The following is a 13,310-nucleotide window of genomic DNA, read 5'->3' as shown; positions in this document are numbered from 1 at the left end:
AGGATATTACTACTTTACTAACTGTTCTCTGTTAAGTCAGCAGAAGTTTAGTGAGGAGTAATTCCAAATGAGCAAATAAATATATGCATAGTATAAAATAATATGAAGTAGTATAAAGTAACATAAAAAACCATGTTCATCATAACTCAACTAAAAGGAAGGAAAAATGAACTCTTAATACAGGATCCTGAGAAGGTGGCTATATCACAAGTGTCACTTCCACCACGCAGGCCAATGTTCAGAGAGATTGTCATTCTATACTAAACACTGGAATATGATGAATGATGCAGTTGATTCTTAACATGGAGAATAAAAGTAATAAATTATGTTTCTCTGGAGGCCAAAAGCCAATATGAGAGCATGTTGAAAATTAATTTCTCCCAATCTACCTCCCTTAAGAGCACTGAGTTTATAAGGGTAGCTTAAATTTTTTTCTATTTCTTGATTTTTATGCTTTGCTTTACGTTTTTGAGTCCACAGGTTGTGGCTTTATGTGTGAGGCATTCCTCCTGTATGTGTTATGTTTGTTCTTATCTAAAGACATGCTACCCTCGTTCTGCAATCTCTTCTCAAATTCTGTGGCTTTACCTCCCATTTATCTCCCTCCCAGGTCCTTTTCCAGTCAGACAGTGAAAGCAGGGTGGTGGAGAGAGCAAATGCGTTTCTAAAATTGGTGGTGGGCCATATTGACAGGATCACATTAGTTCCCGGCATGTAATGAATTCTCAGGTTGGAAATGGCACTTCCTGTTACCCATTGAATCATCTCCCAGAAAGAAAGCCAAGTTAAAAAGCATAGATGCTTACTCTTAAATGCACAGCGTCTTTGAAGTGGAAGTTAGGAGGGGTGGAAATAATGGTAATGGGAAAGATACAGCACACTAGGTATGGATAGAAGACAGCTGCTGCACTTCTACACTTGGTGGAGGATGGAAACCCCAGGGAGACAAACCAACTGGAGGAAGAAGTCACAGTGCATTGCCCAGGATGATATATAACTAAGAACTCAGTGTGTTCTTTGGTATGTCTCATTGGTGGTGTGTGTGTTCTCAAACAAAGGTTAACACATACTAAATAAAAAGAGCTGTGATTGTGATCCTTCTTGCTTCCTATGCTATTTGTTAAACTGCTTTTAAATTATATTTCGGAAAGTTTGAATTCTACTCATAAAATTAGTAAAAATCTTCGTTCTTATGAATTTTGTCTGATAAAAACCAAGTAGTAGGGAAAAAAATTGAAGACATTTTATTAAGACAAAACAGGATTTAACTTAAATAAAAAAATAAATATTAATGAATGTGAACAAAAATTCCACATTTGTGGAGAGCCAATCTATTCGGTAGATAGATAGATAGATAGATAGATAGATAGATAGATAGATAGATAGATTCAGATAGAGCTTTAATTTTGCATTATTATGTCCCAAATCCAGTTTTCTAAACTTTATTTGAAGGTGCAAAATATCACTTATATACCATTAGTATATCAAAATATTACTTATATATCAAACTGATTATGTGAAAATAATTTTGAACATAGGGCATGGTTTCCTAAAATTCCATATGAATACTTCATCTTTATTGTTTTGCAATGTTTCTGAACAAAATATAGAGGCAATGAATGATAATCCAAGATATAAATTTATGACACAAAGTTTTGTGGCTCCCTCAAAGATTCTGACAAAACAGAATTTTATAAAGGTAGTGCTCTGGCTCCATAGGCTAATGAGGAGGGTGGAGCCCATCTAGGAGGTAGCATTTCTGGTTGCTGCCTCACACTGGGCAGAAGCCCAGTCTCTATGTGACCTCAAGTTCAGTGGAAACTTTTGCTTCGATCTTGTTCTGAGTCCACTATGATTTTCAATACGTTTTCTCAGTACGTTTTAATAGTTACTCCTGAATATAAATGTTTGTAAACTCTAAGTAGCTTTCTGACATGAAAACCTTCAAAAGAATAAATTCAGAAACAAGTTTTTCCTTATTCTCCTAGAATCATAAGAGTTTTTTAATGTTATAACTTTTTTATTCAAATTAAATTACATTACATATTTACAATTAGAAATCAAGCACAGTAGGTGCTATGAAATCATAAAAGTGAGTTTAAAATATACCAATTATTTTTATATGTTGAATCTTTCCTTAGATATAGATTAAATGTAGATCTTGGTATTATTAATAAAAAAGCTTCATTCCACATATATAAAGACAAATAAATGTGTCTCTGCAACTTGAATGCATTTTTTTTCTTTAATGGTTCACACTAATATAACCTATGAATATTTATAAGGAATACTTCATTACAGGCATTCACTATTTGCATCTTATAGAACTCATTACAAAGCAAAGTTATGCTGATTTGAAACTATAATAACTCTCTTCATTGTCAAAATTTACATCAAACAGCTGAATTCTGAATAAAACAGTTCAAGATAGATGAATACTCTTTTATAAATAAGTATCCACATAACTTTAGGGGTTTGTTATTTAATTCTTTTTTTGTTGTTGTTGGGATATACTTATTTTTTTTAAATATTTTTTACTATTACGTATTTTCCTCAATTACATTTAGAATGCTATCTGAAAATTCCCCCATACCCTCTCCCCCACTTCCCTACCCACCCATTCCCATTTTTTGGCCCTGGCATTCCCCTGTACTGGGGCATATAAAGTTTGCGTGTCTAATGGGCCTCTCTTTCCAGTGATGGCCGACTAGGCCATCTTTTGATACATATGCAGTCAAGAGCTCCGGGGTACTGGTTAGTTCATAATGTTGTTGCACCTACAGGGTTGCAGATCTCTTTAGCTCCTTGGATACTTTCTCCAGCTCCTCCATTGGGGTCCCTGTGCTCCATCCAATAGCTGACTGTGAGCATCTACTTCTGTGTTTGCTAGGCCCCGGTCTAGTCTCACAAGAGTCAGCTATATCAGGGTCTTTTCAGCAAAATCTTGCTAGTGTATGCAATGGTGTCATCGTTTGGAGGCTAATTATGGGATGGATCTCTGGATATTAAATTCTTGAAGTTGGACATACTGTCAAAAATATGAAAATCTGGAAATATTGAAGTATAGTTGTAAAGGAAAGGAGACAAATTCAAAGCCTTGTTTAAAGAATCATTTGGGGCTGTAGGTGCGCAGTAAAATATCATGAAACTTTTTAAAAGTTTATTTTGAAAAGAAAAACAGAGAAATACACAGAGACAGATGCAGAAAGGATGAAAATATTTAAATTTCTCAATTTTGAGACAGATGAAAAGGATTTGAGAAAGAAAATTCTTACTTTTTCACACAATTTATCCCAATATGAGCTAAGTCAATATTACTTTAGACTATAATAAGCTGCTACTATTTAGAAATATTAGTGATAAGCTAAATACTTTCCTTAGATATTTTATTAGTACTTGTGCTTTTATGGCTATATAAAACACAACATAGTTAAGTCTTTGTACATGTTCCATATAAAATAATTGTGCTCTTAAGATGATCAGTTCCCTCTATAAATGGAAAAAAAAAAAAAGTCAAGTGCCTTTTGAGATGACCCTGAAGTAGATAAAGTGGTCAGAAAATTAATTTTAAATCCACAGTGTAATATTAAAGTTCTGTACTGGCAAATGTGAAATTATTAAGGTATTTTTTGCTAAGCTTCTAACATTATATAAATAGGATTTTTTATTTCTTTTTCATGTAATAGATTTCCCACCCACCATATGTGTGGGCAAAGAGATTATATTTTACAGTCCTCAAGAACCATGAAGATTAAATGGCAACAATTATTTCTAGTCATAGCTTTTCAAAATGTCTAATACACACTATTCATTAAATTATCTAAATCTACAACACAGTATAATTCAGTTTAACTTTTGGAAAAGTAAAAGTATTCTAATATAAGTTTTATCAATTTCTATGATATATTACCTATAATGACCTGTTTCAAAACACTAAGCTGTATTATATTTCACCATTATAATCATTAAAAGTTATCAATTAATTGTTATGAGCACATAGAAACAATTGTGTTATTTCAGCCCATCTTTTGTAAATATGTTGGGTCCATACAAGCATGCTCATGTAACGAAGTACCAATATGTATATGCAAACATATAAGTTTAAATGAAAACACAGTTGTAAAACCATAAATAAGCATTTGAAGATCCAAAGACATAACTATGTAATTTGTACTAGGTGGCTTTTCTTTTAAAATAAATACTTGATGTATTTAGATTGATAGTAATACAACACATAGATATGAATATATTGTAAACCAGTTCTAGCAATTACATGGAATTCTACCATATCCAGACTGTAGAACAGACATACATCTGGTAAGGATTCTAAAAAAACAAAACAAAACAAAACTATCCCTTAAAGAATGATCAGGGCTAATATTGCATTTTTTAAAAGTAATATCTATTTTGTCATTAACTTTGTAAAATTGTTGTTTATTTACTTATTTATTTGAGGAAGATAGAGAGGAAGCACATTGTGCCACAGCTTGCCTGTGTGCGTGTGTGTGTGTGTGTGTATGCATGTGTTTGTGTGTGTGTGTTTCTAGGCTAGAGGGCAATTTACACGAGAAGGTTCTCTCCTTCCAGTGTATGAGCTCTGAGGGTCAAATTCAGGAAAGTGCCTCTACAGGCTGAGGTAGCTCTACATTTCTCATTACCAGTGTTCATTTTTCCTAGATAATATATGACATCATGTTTCATTACATGTAGTAGCTCTCTCCTTGTTAGTAATCCTTCCTGAGAACATTGTTTTCCGATGAGCATGACCTTGTGAGATACTGTCAAAAATACAAGATAAAGTTTGACTGTGTGTGGGAACTTTTGGCAATCATATAGAGAATGCTATAGGTGCTTCCTGTTTGAACACAAATTCTACCAAACATAGCCCCTTCTTCAAGTGTAGCTGAGGACTTATTAAACTTCTAACTGAAACATCAAATAACAAATCTTGGTACCTAGCATTTCCATTAACATTTATAATATATATTTGAGTTGAAAATACAATAAAATAAAATTAAGTCACCTTTGCTCTTCATAATTATAGAAGAAATCTCCAAACAGTATAAGGAGAAGTCTTTTAAATATATACTTATGGTACAACTTTGAAGAGTTTTAACCAAAAAAAAAAAAAAAAACAGAAAAAAAGTAACTTCTTTTTTTTTATTGATACAAATAGAAGAAATGGGAGCATTAATTCATCACGTGACTGATATTAATTGTCTTATTTAATAAAATAGAAATAATAACATTTTATATTACTCAAACGCTTGGCTCTTCTATTCTCCACCTTCTGTCTTAAGTGTAGTAAAATCAAAAGAAAAACACACATACGCATATGCACAGAGAGACAGACTGACAGACAGACACACACGCACACACACACACACACACAGACCACACTAAAAATAAGAACAACTGAAAATAAGAATAATGTTTCCATTGTTAGTTCTCATCCAATATTATCAACTTTCACAAAAAGCACTTTAATCAACTAAGTGTTTTGCATATACATATGTGTAGCACTAGTTGGTTTTAATGTGCTATCAAAAAGAAAAAAAGAGAGAGTCTTGTGAAGTTGGGAAGAAAATAATTCGAGAGGATATGAGAGGACTGGGGGATGGAAACAGTGCAGATATGATTACAGCTCATTGTATATACAAAATTCTGAAGACTAAACAGAACATTATAGCAAAAGTCCACATTGTGACTTTTACATAGTGGGAGGTGTTTGGTGATAATGCCCATGTATAATGTCTTAGACAGTTTCCACAGTATCCATGTTCTTTGTATTTGTAATGTGGCTATAAGAGCATCCCTAAGAGTGCTAAATTTAGGAATAAGCACAACAACATGTTAGCACTGCAATGGGGATGTTTAAAATTGAAAGGAGAATTCCCTCACTTTGTAATTTGTGGCACACTTTAGTGATGAGCATAATGATGGTTTCAGGAAGAGAACTAAAGTAATTCTTAAGGACACTTCTGTCAGGATGGATTAAAACCACTAGAGTTACTGCGTTCCATGCATTCCATTTCTCTCTCTCTCTCTCTCTCTCTCTCTCTCTCTCTCTCTCTCTCTGTGTGTGTGTGTGTGTGTGTGTGTGTGTGTGTGTGTGTGTGTGTGTGTTTCTGGCTCTCCTCTCTCCCTCTCTCTGATCTATTATTGTCTATTTATTACCCATTTATCATATTTATAAGCTTCACTCATCTTCATAGAATTTACCTCATATAACAATGTCTTTTGCCAGTCTACCATCTTTATAACTTATCTATCATCTACCAAGCCCTAACTGTCATCAATTTATCTACTTACCCATCTACATATCTATATCTACCCATCTTTCTAATCAAATTTTTATCATTACTACATTTCTACAGATACAATTGCCAGTATTTTATAAGCAATCAAACCATTTTCTATACATAACATGATGCTCTTAAATGTTGCTTTTCCCCCCAGATGCAATTAAAATATCAATTCTAGATCTAAGGCTCCAAACTTTTATATAAACTCAAAATTGAGACAGCATTACTTTTTTCAACAACTTAGGATGTATTAAGAGACAAGCTACTTTTTCAAAAAGTATGAAACACACCGAGAAGGAGAAATATATTAGTCTTAGGCAATATTTCACTGTCCATAATTAAAACTGATCCTACTTATAAGCTTAGAATCAGATAGAGAAAAGTTCATTTCAATCATTTTTCTTTTGGATCTTTTAGTCCCATGCCAAATACTTTCTTTCCTCCAAGAAGTTCCACTTTAAGTAGCTTTTGTCAGTAGCAAAATGCACAAGAATCCAAGTATGGAGTTTTTCATAAATATCTTACTCCAATTAACTTACTATACACATTCTGATGAAATTGTGAAAAAGATACATTAAAAAAACACATAAACTTGGAAGTATAAATATTCAAAATGTTCTACATTTTAAAAACGATCATACTTTTTCAAGTGCCAATTTAATTCTATAGTGTACTTAAATGTTCACTGAAGTGAATAGAAAAATTCATGAAAACAGATCAAACTAACAATCAGATACACTGAGGTAGTTTCAAGAGAGCTAATGACTGAGCAATGCAGTTCTCTTCCACAGGGAGCAAGTCACAGCCAACATTTGCTGATGACACATTTGCATGCATTCTTTAAATTAACTTTGATTTCACTTGATTCTTTCTTGCAAGTATTAAACTTATCACGTTAGTCACATAATTTTTATTACATAATTTTAAGCACTTGCTAAAACACTGTGGTTGACTTCCCTTTTATATTCCTGAGTATATATTGTAGAAAGTAGTGTCTGCCTCATAGGATACCAAAGGAAAGGTTATACACACAGGCAAAACTATTGAAATAATCTCTCTCAGCTGGTGAATATACAGTAGAAAGGATATTGTACAGAATCAGCAGTGTGTGTAAAGGAACAGAAGAAAATGCAAAAGTGACCATATACCATGCAAGGTGACATTCAGAAAAGGTTCTGGTCTATGTACAGTTTATCCAGTCAAGCAAAGCGGCACATCATTTAAAAGCATAATCTTACATTAACTTGAATTATGAACTGGGTACATGCAACTACCACAATAAATTGTTATGTCAAATATGCATATAAGATAATAGTGGTATAGTTATTGGTATAACCAGTTCAAAACTGTTTTAGCTAATTTATTAAAAGATACTGGAAAATAATATTGTTCATGTTTGAAAATTGCATAATATTATATAACTATTGTCTTATTAGAATGATTGGATCTGCTTACCTTGAAATTAGATTCATTACTTTTAAACTAACATTGTCATCTGCTTTCTCTAAAGTATTACTTCATTCATTATTTTACATTAGTTTGCTTATTACTTATACCCCAAATTTTCCCACTTTTAAAAGTGTATAGGTATTAGATATTGTTAACATTTATGTCTTTTCTACTAAATGAATATAATATTTTATCTACTCTACACTGCAGAAGACTTGCCTCCATCTGATGATAAATTCAGTGACAGAATACAAACACATGCTGCTCATTTCTTTCCAAGTTCTGTCGTGAAACATGATGGAGCAGCCTGCTATCTGATCTACCTTATCTTTTATAATATCTGTTGAAACTGTCATTCACTGTTTTCATGGTTACACAAATGCATTCCTCACTTGACAGAGCATTGCCTAGGCAATAGGCAATCACTGTGCAATTCTGAAAATATTGTCCATGTTTTACCAAGTACAGGAGATTTTAAAAAAATCAAATTAAGACCATGAAAGATAGATAATTGATTTAATAAAAATCTATTGATTTCACAGAAATCAGAAAAGAATGTCAAATGAAGATTTTCTCCCATGCTACAAAAGTTATCACTTTTCTTTGATATTGCTAAAGTCATTTTTTTCCAGATTACATGATTTGGCCATATTATTTTAAAAAATGATCCTTGGAAATCTCTTGCTTACAACATAATCCATGAAATGACAATAAAACTCCAAAAAATGACCAAGTTTTCACAAATCAATAATTCATTATATTTTCACCAAAGCATAGATCAGACAAATTATCACAAACTTATTTGTTACAGTTGGTAACTTTCATTACTACCATTTTGATACATAACAGTCTCTGAGAACTTCACTCAATTTAAAGTGGCTAAATTCTACCTCATTCTGAAGACATTATAAAAAACGTTGAAAAATAAAACCCATCAAGACTATTGGTAAGATCGTGGGGCTTTCAAGAAATTACTTAATGTGAATAGTGATATTGATTCTGCAATGAAAAGGCAGAACAAAAATTACTCCCGGTAAAGCAGTCCATAGTCTTATCATTCCAGGCTTACAAAAGCCAAATTTTACCTTTGGCAGACTTTTGTTATTTTCACTAAGTTTCGACATTATTAAATGGTCCAGTTGCAGCCAACAGGTACATACATTTATAATGTGTCCAGCAGTGACAGCCACACACATTTGCAGGAATGTCTGTTATCAGGTAAAATTATTGAATTATTCTTAAAGCATGAAAGCCATTGACATATGAGGCATATTTTAAGTCTATTATCTCATTTCTTATCTACAAACCATTCACACAAAATTATGAATAATGGTGCTTTTACATTTTCCCATTCTGACTCAAAGTAGTTAACAAAAGTTACGAGAGAACTAGAGGACCATTTCAAATTCACATAAATAAGACTATAAATGATCACAATTTTTTGAAAAAGGGAATTCAAAACTATTACCATTGAACCAATACAGTTTGAACTTTGGTTTTATTGTTACAATATTAATCCCAAAGCAAATTTAAAGGACTATCAAAATAGGTTGGAGGGTGCCAGGAATGTTAAAAAGTCGAATGGGAATGAAGTTCTCCATATTTTCACCCTAATCATATTTTTTTCAAATATTATAAAACATATTACCTGCTACAAAATAGTGGAAGAGAACAGAGCAGCCCCGAAAAATACTTGAGTGGAGAAAAGCAATATCTAGCCTACATGATAAGAAAGCAAAAACTGCGATGCTTCTGTTTTCCAGCAAAAGAATAAGCTTACCTTGTTTAGCAATGGAAAGCAGTTAGCCTTGCTCAGCAGGGTTGATTCTGTTGTTGCTTCTGTCTCATCCCTTCCTTTCCCCCTTTTACAGTGTCTCCCCAGCCGAGTCTTCATGCATCTCGCTGAGCCTCTCTTTCAGCACCACTTTTAACTCAGACAGGCAGGAATCTGAAAGCAAAGGAACTCTCTGATTGGCTTCCATTCCGCGTTCCTGATTAATAAGAAACGTCCCTCATATAAGAAGATATCGCAGCTGATGGCGCTGCAGGGCTCCAGGTTTGAGGATGGGCTGTGCAGACCCCTTTTGGGCAGGGCGATTTGCAAGTGAATAAAGTGGAAGGACTAAGGGAGCATTTGCTAAAGACCTTATAACAGAAAATAACCCAGTGTTTTTAGGCTCTGCTAATCAGCTCTGTTTAATCTGTTTGCAGTTGGGAGAGGAAAGGTCACAGCGCGTCTGTAACTCATAAATCATCTGCGGAATATGTGTATCACGTGGAGCTTGTTCAAGGAGTCTGCTCCGCGAGTACTCCTTGCACAATACCCTGCTTCAAGGCAATGCCAAAATTCCAAGTCTAAAAAACAAAAGAGAAAGAATCCTGAACAGGTTCATCACCAATAACCGGGAAATTTCATTAGTATCTTTAGCTTATTACATAAATCAGCTCACAAGAAAAAGGGGATTTTTAAAATGTCTAATAATTGGTGTCTTGCCACGTTGTTTTTTCTGTAAAGGGAACAGTTTCACATCATTTGAAATTTCAAGACTACTCCTTGTTTGACTTAAATCCACCATTGAGAATGTTTGTACTCCCTGGGTCATGTTTAAAAATAATAGTGGTCCTAGCCACATCACAAAACTACATGAGCCATCTGCGGGAGTCCCTGAGGTGTGTTGTAGGAGTCTGACAGAAGGTAAACCCTCAGAGTAGACCAGTTTCAGAAGGGAAGTCTCTTTAGTACTGCTGGAAATGGCACAATAAGAGAAGTATTGATGAGTAGATAAATCCTCCTGAACAGAACTTTAGAAAATAGTGGGATGAATTGCACAGTGGGAGTATGACTCACTTTATCATGGCTCGTTAAGTCACAGTAAGTAAATAGCTTAAGTGCCAAAAAATATCAATATCCTATTTGATGCTTCAAAGAAAAACAGATAATAGAAAAAAATCTTTCTACATTTTTCTTCTAATAGGAAAGCTCATCTCATGAATGGAATACAGACGATAAAGTCACCTGCAGAAGACCTTAGGAAAAGGTGTGTCTAAAAACATGGCACAATTACTGAGGAAGTATAACTCTATATGTCCCCAGGAAACTGCCCCACTGCAAATGTGTAGTGGGTAACTAAAATAAATATATAGAAGTCAGGCAAAAAAAAAAAAGTGAGTTTGAGTGGTTTTTTTAATCTAAAAATAAAATTAGGGAAAAATGCAGGTTTTCATATTTTAATACATTTAGGTGTTTGGGGGTGGCTTAATTAATTCTTCACAGACATTGCCTAATTTCTGGAGGCAAAAAGAAAGAATGAAAAAAAAAAAGAAAAATTCACAAGTTCCCTCAGCCAGTTTACATATTACTTTAAATAAAATTGCAATTTTAAGAGAACACATTGCTAATACAGAGATAAACTATTGTATGTAAGCCTAGGAAAGTGAACTAAAGAGAATATTTTATCATAGTTTAATGTAAATATTCACAGGTATAAAGCTTTTCAATCCCTTATGTTGTGCACATTTAACTCCCCAGTGAAACTTTGCTGCAAGGAAAACCTGTTTTGTGAGAAATCTACAATCCAACAGAGTATTCCGTAACCTAATTTTAAGCTATTTTTACTAATCCAAGATAATACGGAAAGAAAGTATTACCAGGTTTTGAAAAACAAAACAAAACAAAACAAAAAAACAACCTCAGGAGTTTTCTTGCTTTTACTCTTTAGTGGGAATGCCCAGAAAAGAGAACATAATGTGTAACTATCTAAACACATACACAATATGCATCAAATCCATAGCTACTTTTGTTTTCAAATATAGGAAAGATTCACCATCAGACTGAGGAGATGTGATAAATCAAGGACTTATCTCTGACAAGGCATAGAACAAAGAAACGATTCTATTCAAGTCTATCTTGCAAAACTAGTATGTATCCTGGTACTGGGGCTGTGGTGTACTCACAAAAAGGGGCATATTATGACTGCCATCCAAAGGACTCTATCAGCAGCTGAAAGAGTCAGATGAAGATATTTACACCCAATCAATGGAATGAAGTTGGGGACCCCTGTGGTTGAATTAGGGAAAAGCTGGAAGATGCTGAGGAGGAGGGCAACCCTGTAGGAGGACCAGCAGTGTCAATTAACCTGAACCCTGGAGACCTCTCAGACACTGGAACACCAACCAGGCAGCATACACCAGCTGATATGAGGCCCCCCCAACACATACAGCAGAGGACTGCCTGTTCTGACCTTAGGGAGAAAAGATGCACTTACCCTCAAGAGATTGGAGTCTCCAGGGTGGGGAATTCTGATGGGGTGGGCATTGGGAGGGGAAGGACAAAACACGGAAAGTGGGGTGAGAGGGAGAAAGGAGGTATGGGGTGTGGAACAGTCAGAGCGTAGACCTGGAGGGAAATAAAATTTGGACCATAAACAAAAAGATTAAATAAAATTAGAATAAAAAACTAATGTGCTTCAGTGGAGTTGCTTAGGGTTGCTTATAGCAACATGGGTAAGCTATGGAAAACCACATCACTGAAAAAGAAAAAGAATTACAAATTATTAAAAGTCTGTTTATGCTTAAACCTTAAGTCATTCCTTTAAGATCTCTAAACTCTGTATACAACATGGGGCCAGGCAAGATTCCGATCAGTATCTTCTATTAAGTGATCATTCATCCTTAAAGAGGGATGGTGGTTAGTAAGCACTTTCCCAGTTCCTACAATTGTTAATGTCATAGGCCCAGTCTTATGACTTCCTCCTTTGGGCAATCACAACTCTAAAGCGTTCAAGCAAACAATTGCCATACCATGTCTACACAGCATCTTATAGAGCATGTTTGACACCTTTCTGTTTCTTTTCCTCTCTTCTTTCTCTTTTAAGCTACTGAGGATCAAATAAACGGCAAACATTTCAAGTGCTAGCAATACTGCTTCTAAGGCAAGCCATAGCTCCACATTGGCTTTTAATGCTTGAAGATACGAATATAAACAGAAAATAGGCCTATACAGAAGTGGTATTCACATCATTATTTGTTCCATTTATTTATTTATTTATTTATTTATGTATGTATGTATGTATGTATGTATGTTTGTTTGTTTGTTTAATTTTTCTTTTGCTCTTCTAGAAGAGACATTAATGTTTTTTGGGAAGCCATTACAGGATTTTGTTGTGCAGTTGTTTGGTTTCTCTTAAAAAAACAAAATCCCATAGATAAAGTCACTACTGGTCCAAATGGTACATAGGACCCTTTGCATTTTCTTGCTTGTGCCCTGACTCAGTCTCGTTTTCCCTGATTTCTGCATTCTTGATTCTTAACTGAATCAGAAAGGTAATTTTATGTGTTAAACTTTAGTACGCTAAGTTAATTGTTGTGCAATTGTCCTCTTCATAAATGAAAGTTTAAACATTTTATTTTTTCCTCTTTTTTCATTTATTGAAAATAGTTTCTTTTTGCATATAAAGTATTCTGATTGGAGCTTCCCATCCTTCTATTCTCCCCAGCTCCTTAACACTTTCCTTAGACTCAGTATCCACTCCCATTTTGTCCCCTTACAAAAGAATG

The 13,310-nt window shown here is 34.1% G+C and overlaps 1 protein-coding gene across 3 annotated transcripts in view; it reads right to left on the bottom strand.

Annotated features, from left to right (window-relative positions):
- Window positions 1-10,020, bottom strand: part of Cdh9 (cadherin 9) — a 128,589-nt gene extending 118,569 nt beyond the window's left edge. For 2 of the 3 annotated variants that reach the window (NM_009869.2, XM_006520020.4), the window contains exon 1: window positions 9,535-9,655. Coding sequence is in view for 1 of the 3 variants with exons in the window: in XM_011245337.3 (XP_011243639.1) it covers window positions 9,535-9,648 (114 nt within the window). In the remaining 2 variants the exon portion in view is untranslated. Of the gene's footprint in view, window positions 1-9,534 lie in introns of all 3 variants that reach the window. The other variant, XM_011245337.3, reaches the window with a different exon arrangement.
- Window positions 10,021-13,310: the final 3,290 nt, after the last annotated feature.

This window comes from Mus musculus, chromosome 15 (assembly GCF_000001635.26).
Source record: "Mus musculus strain C57BL/6J chromosome 15, GRCm38.p6 C57BL/6J".
Lineage (NCBI taxonomy): Eukaryota > Metazoa > Chordata > Mammalia > Rodentia > Muridae > Mus > Mus musculus.
Note: the sequence above shows the minus strand (reverse complement) of the source record. Positions and strands in the feature narration are given on the sequence as shown.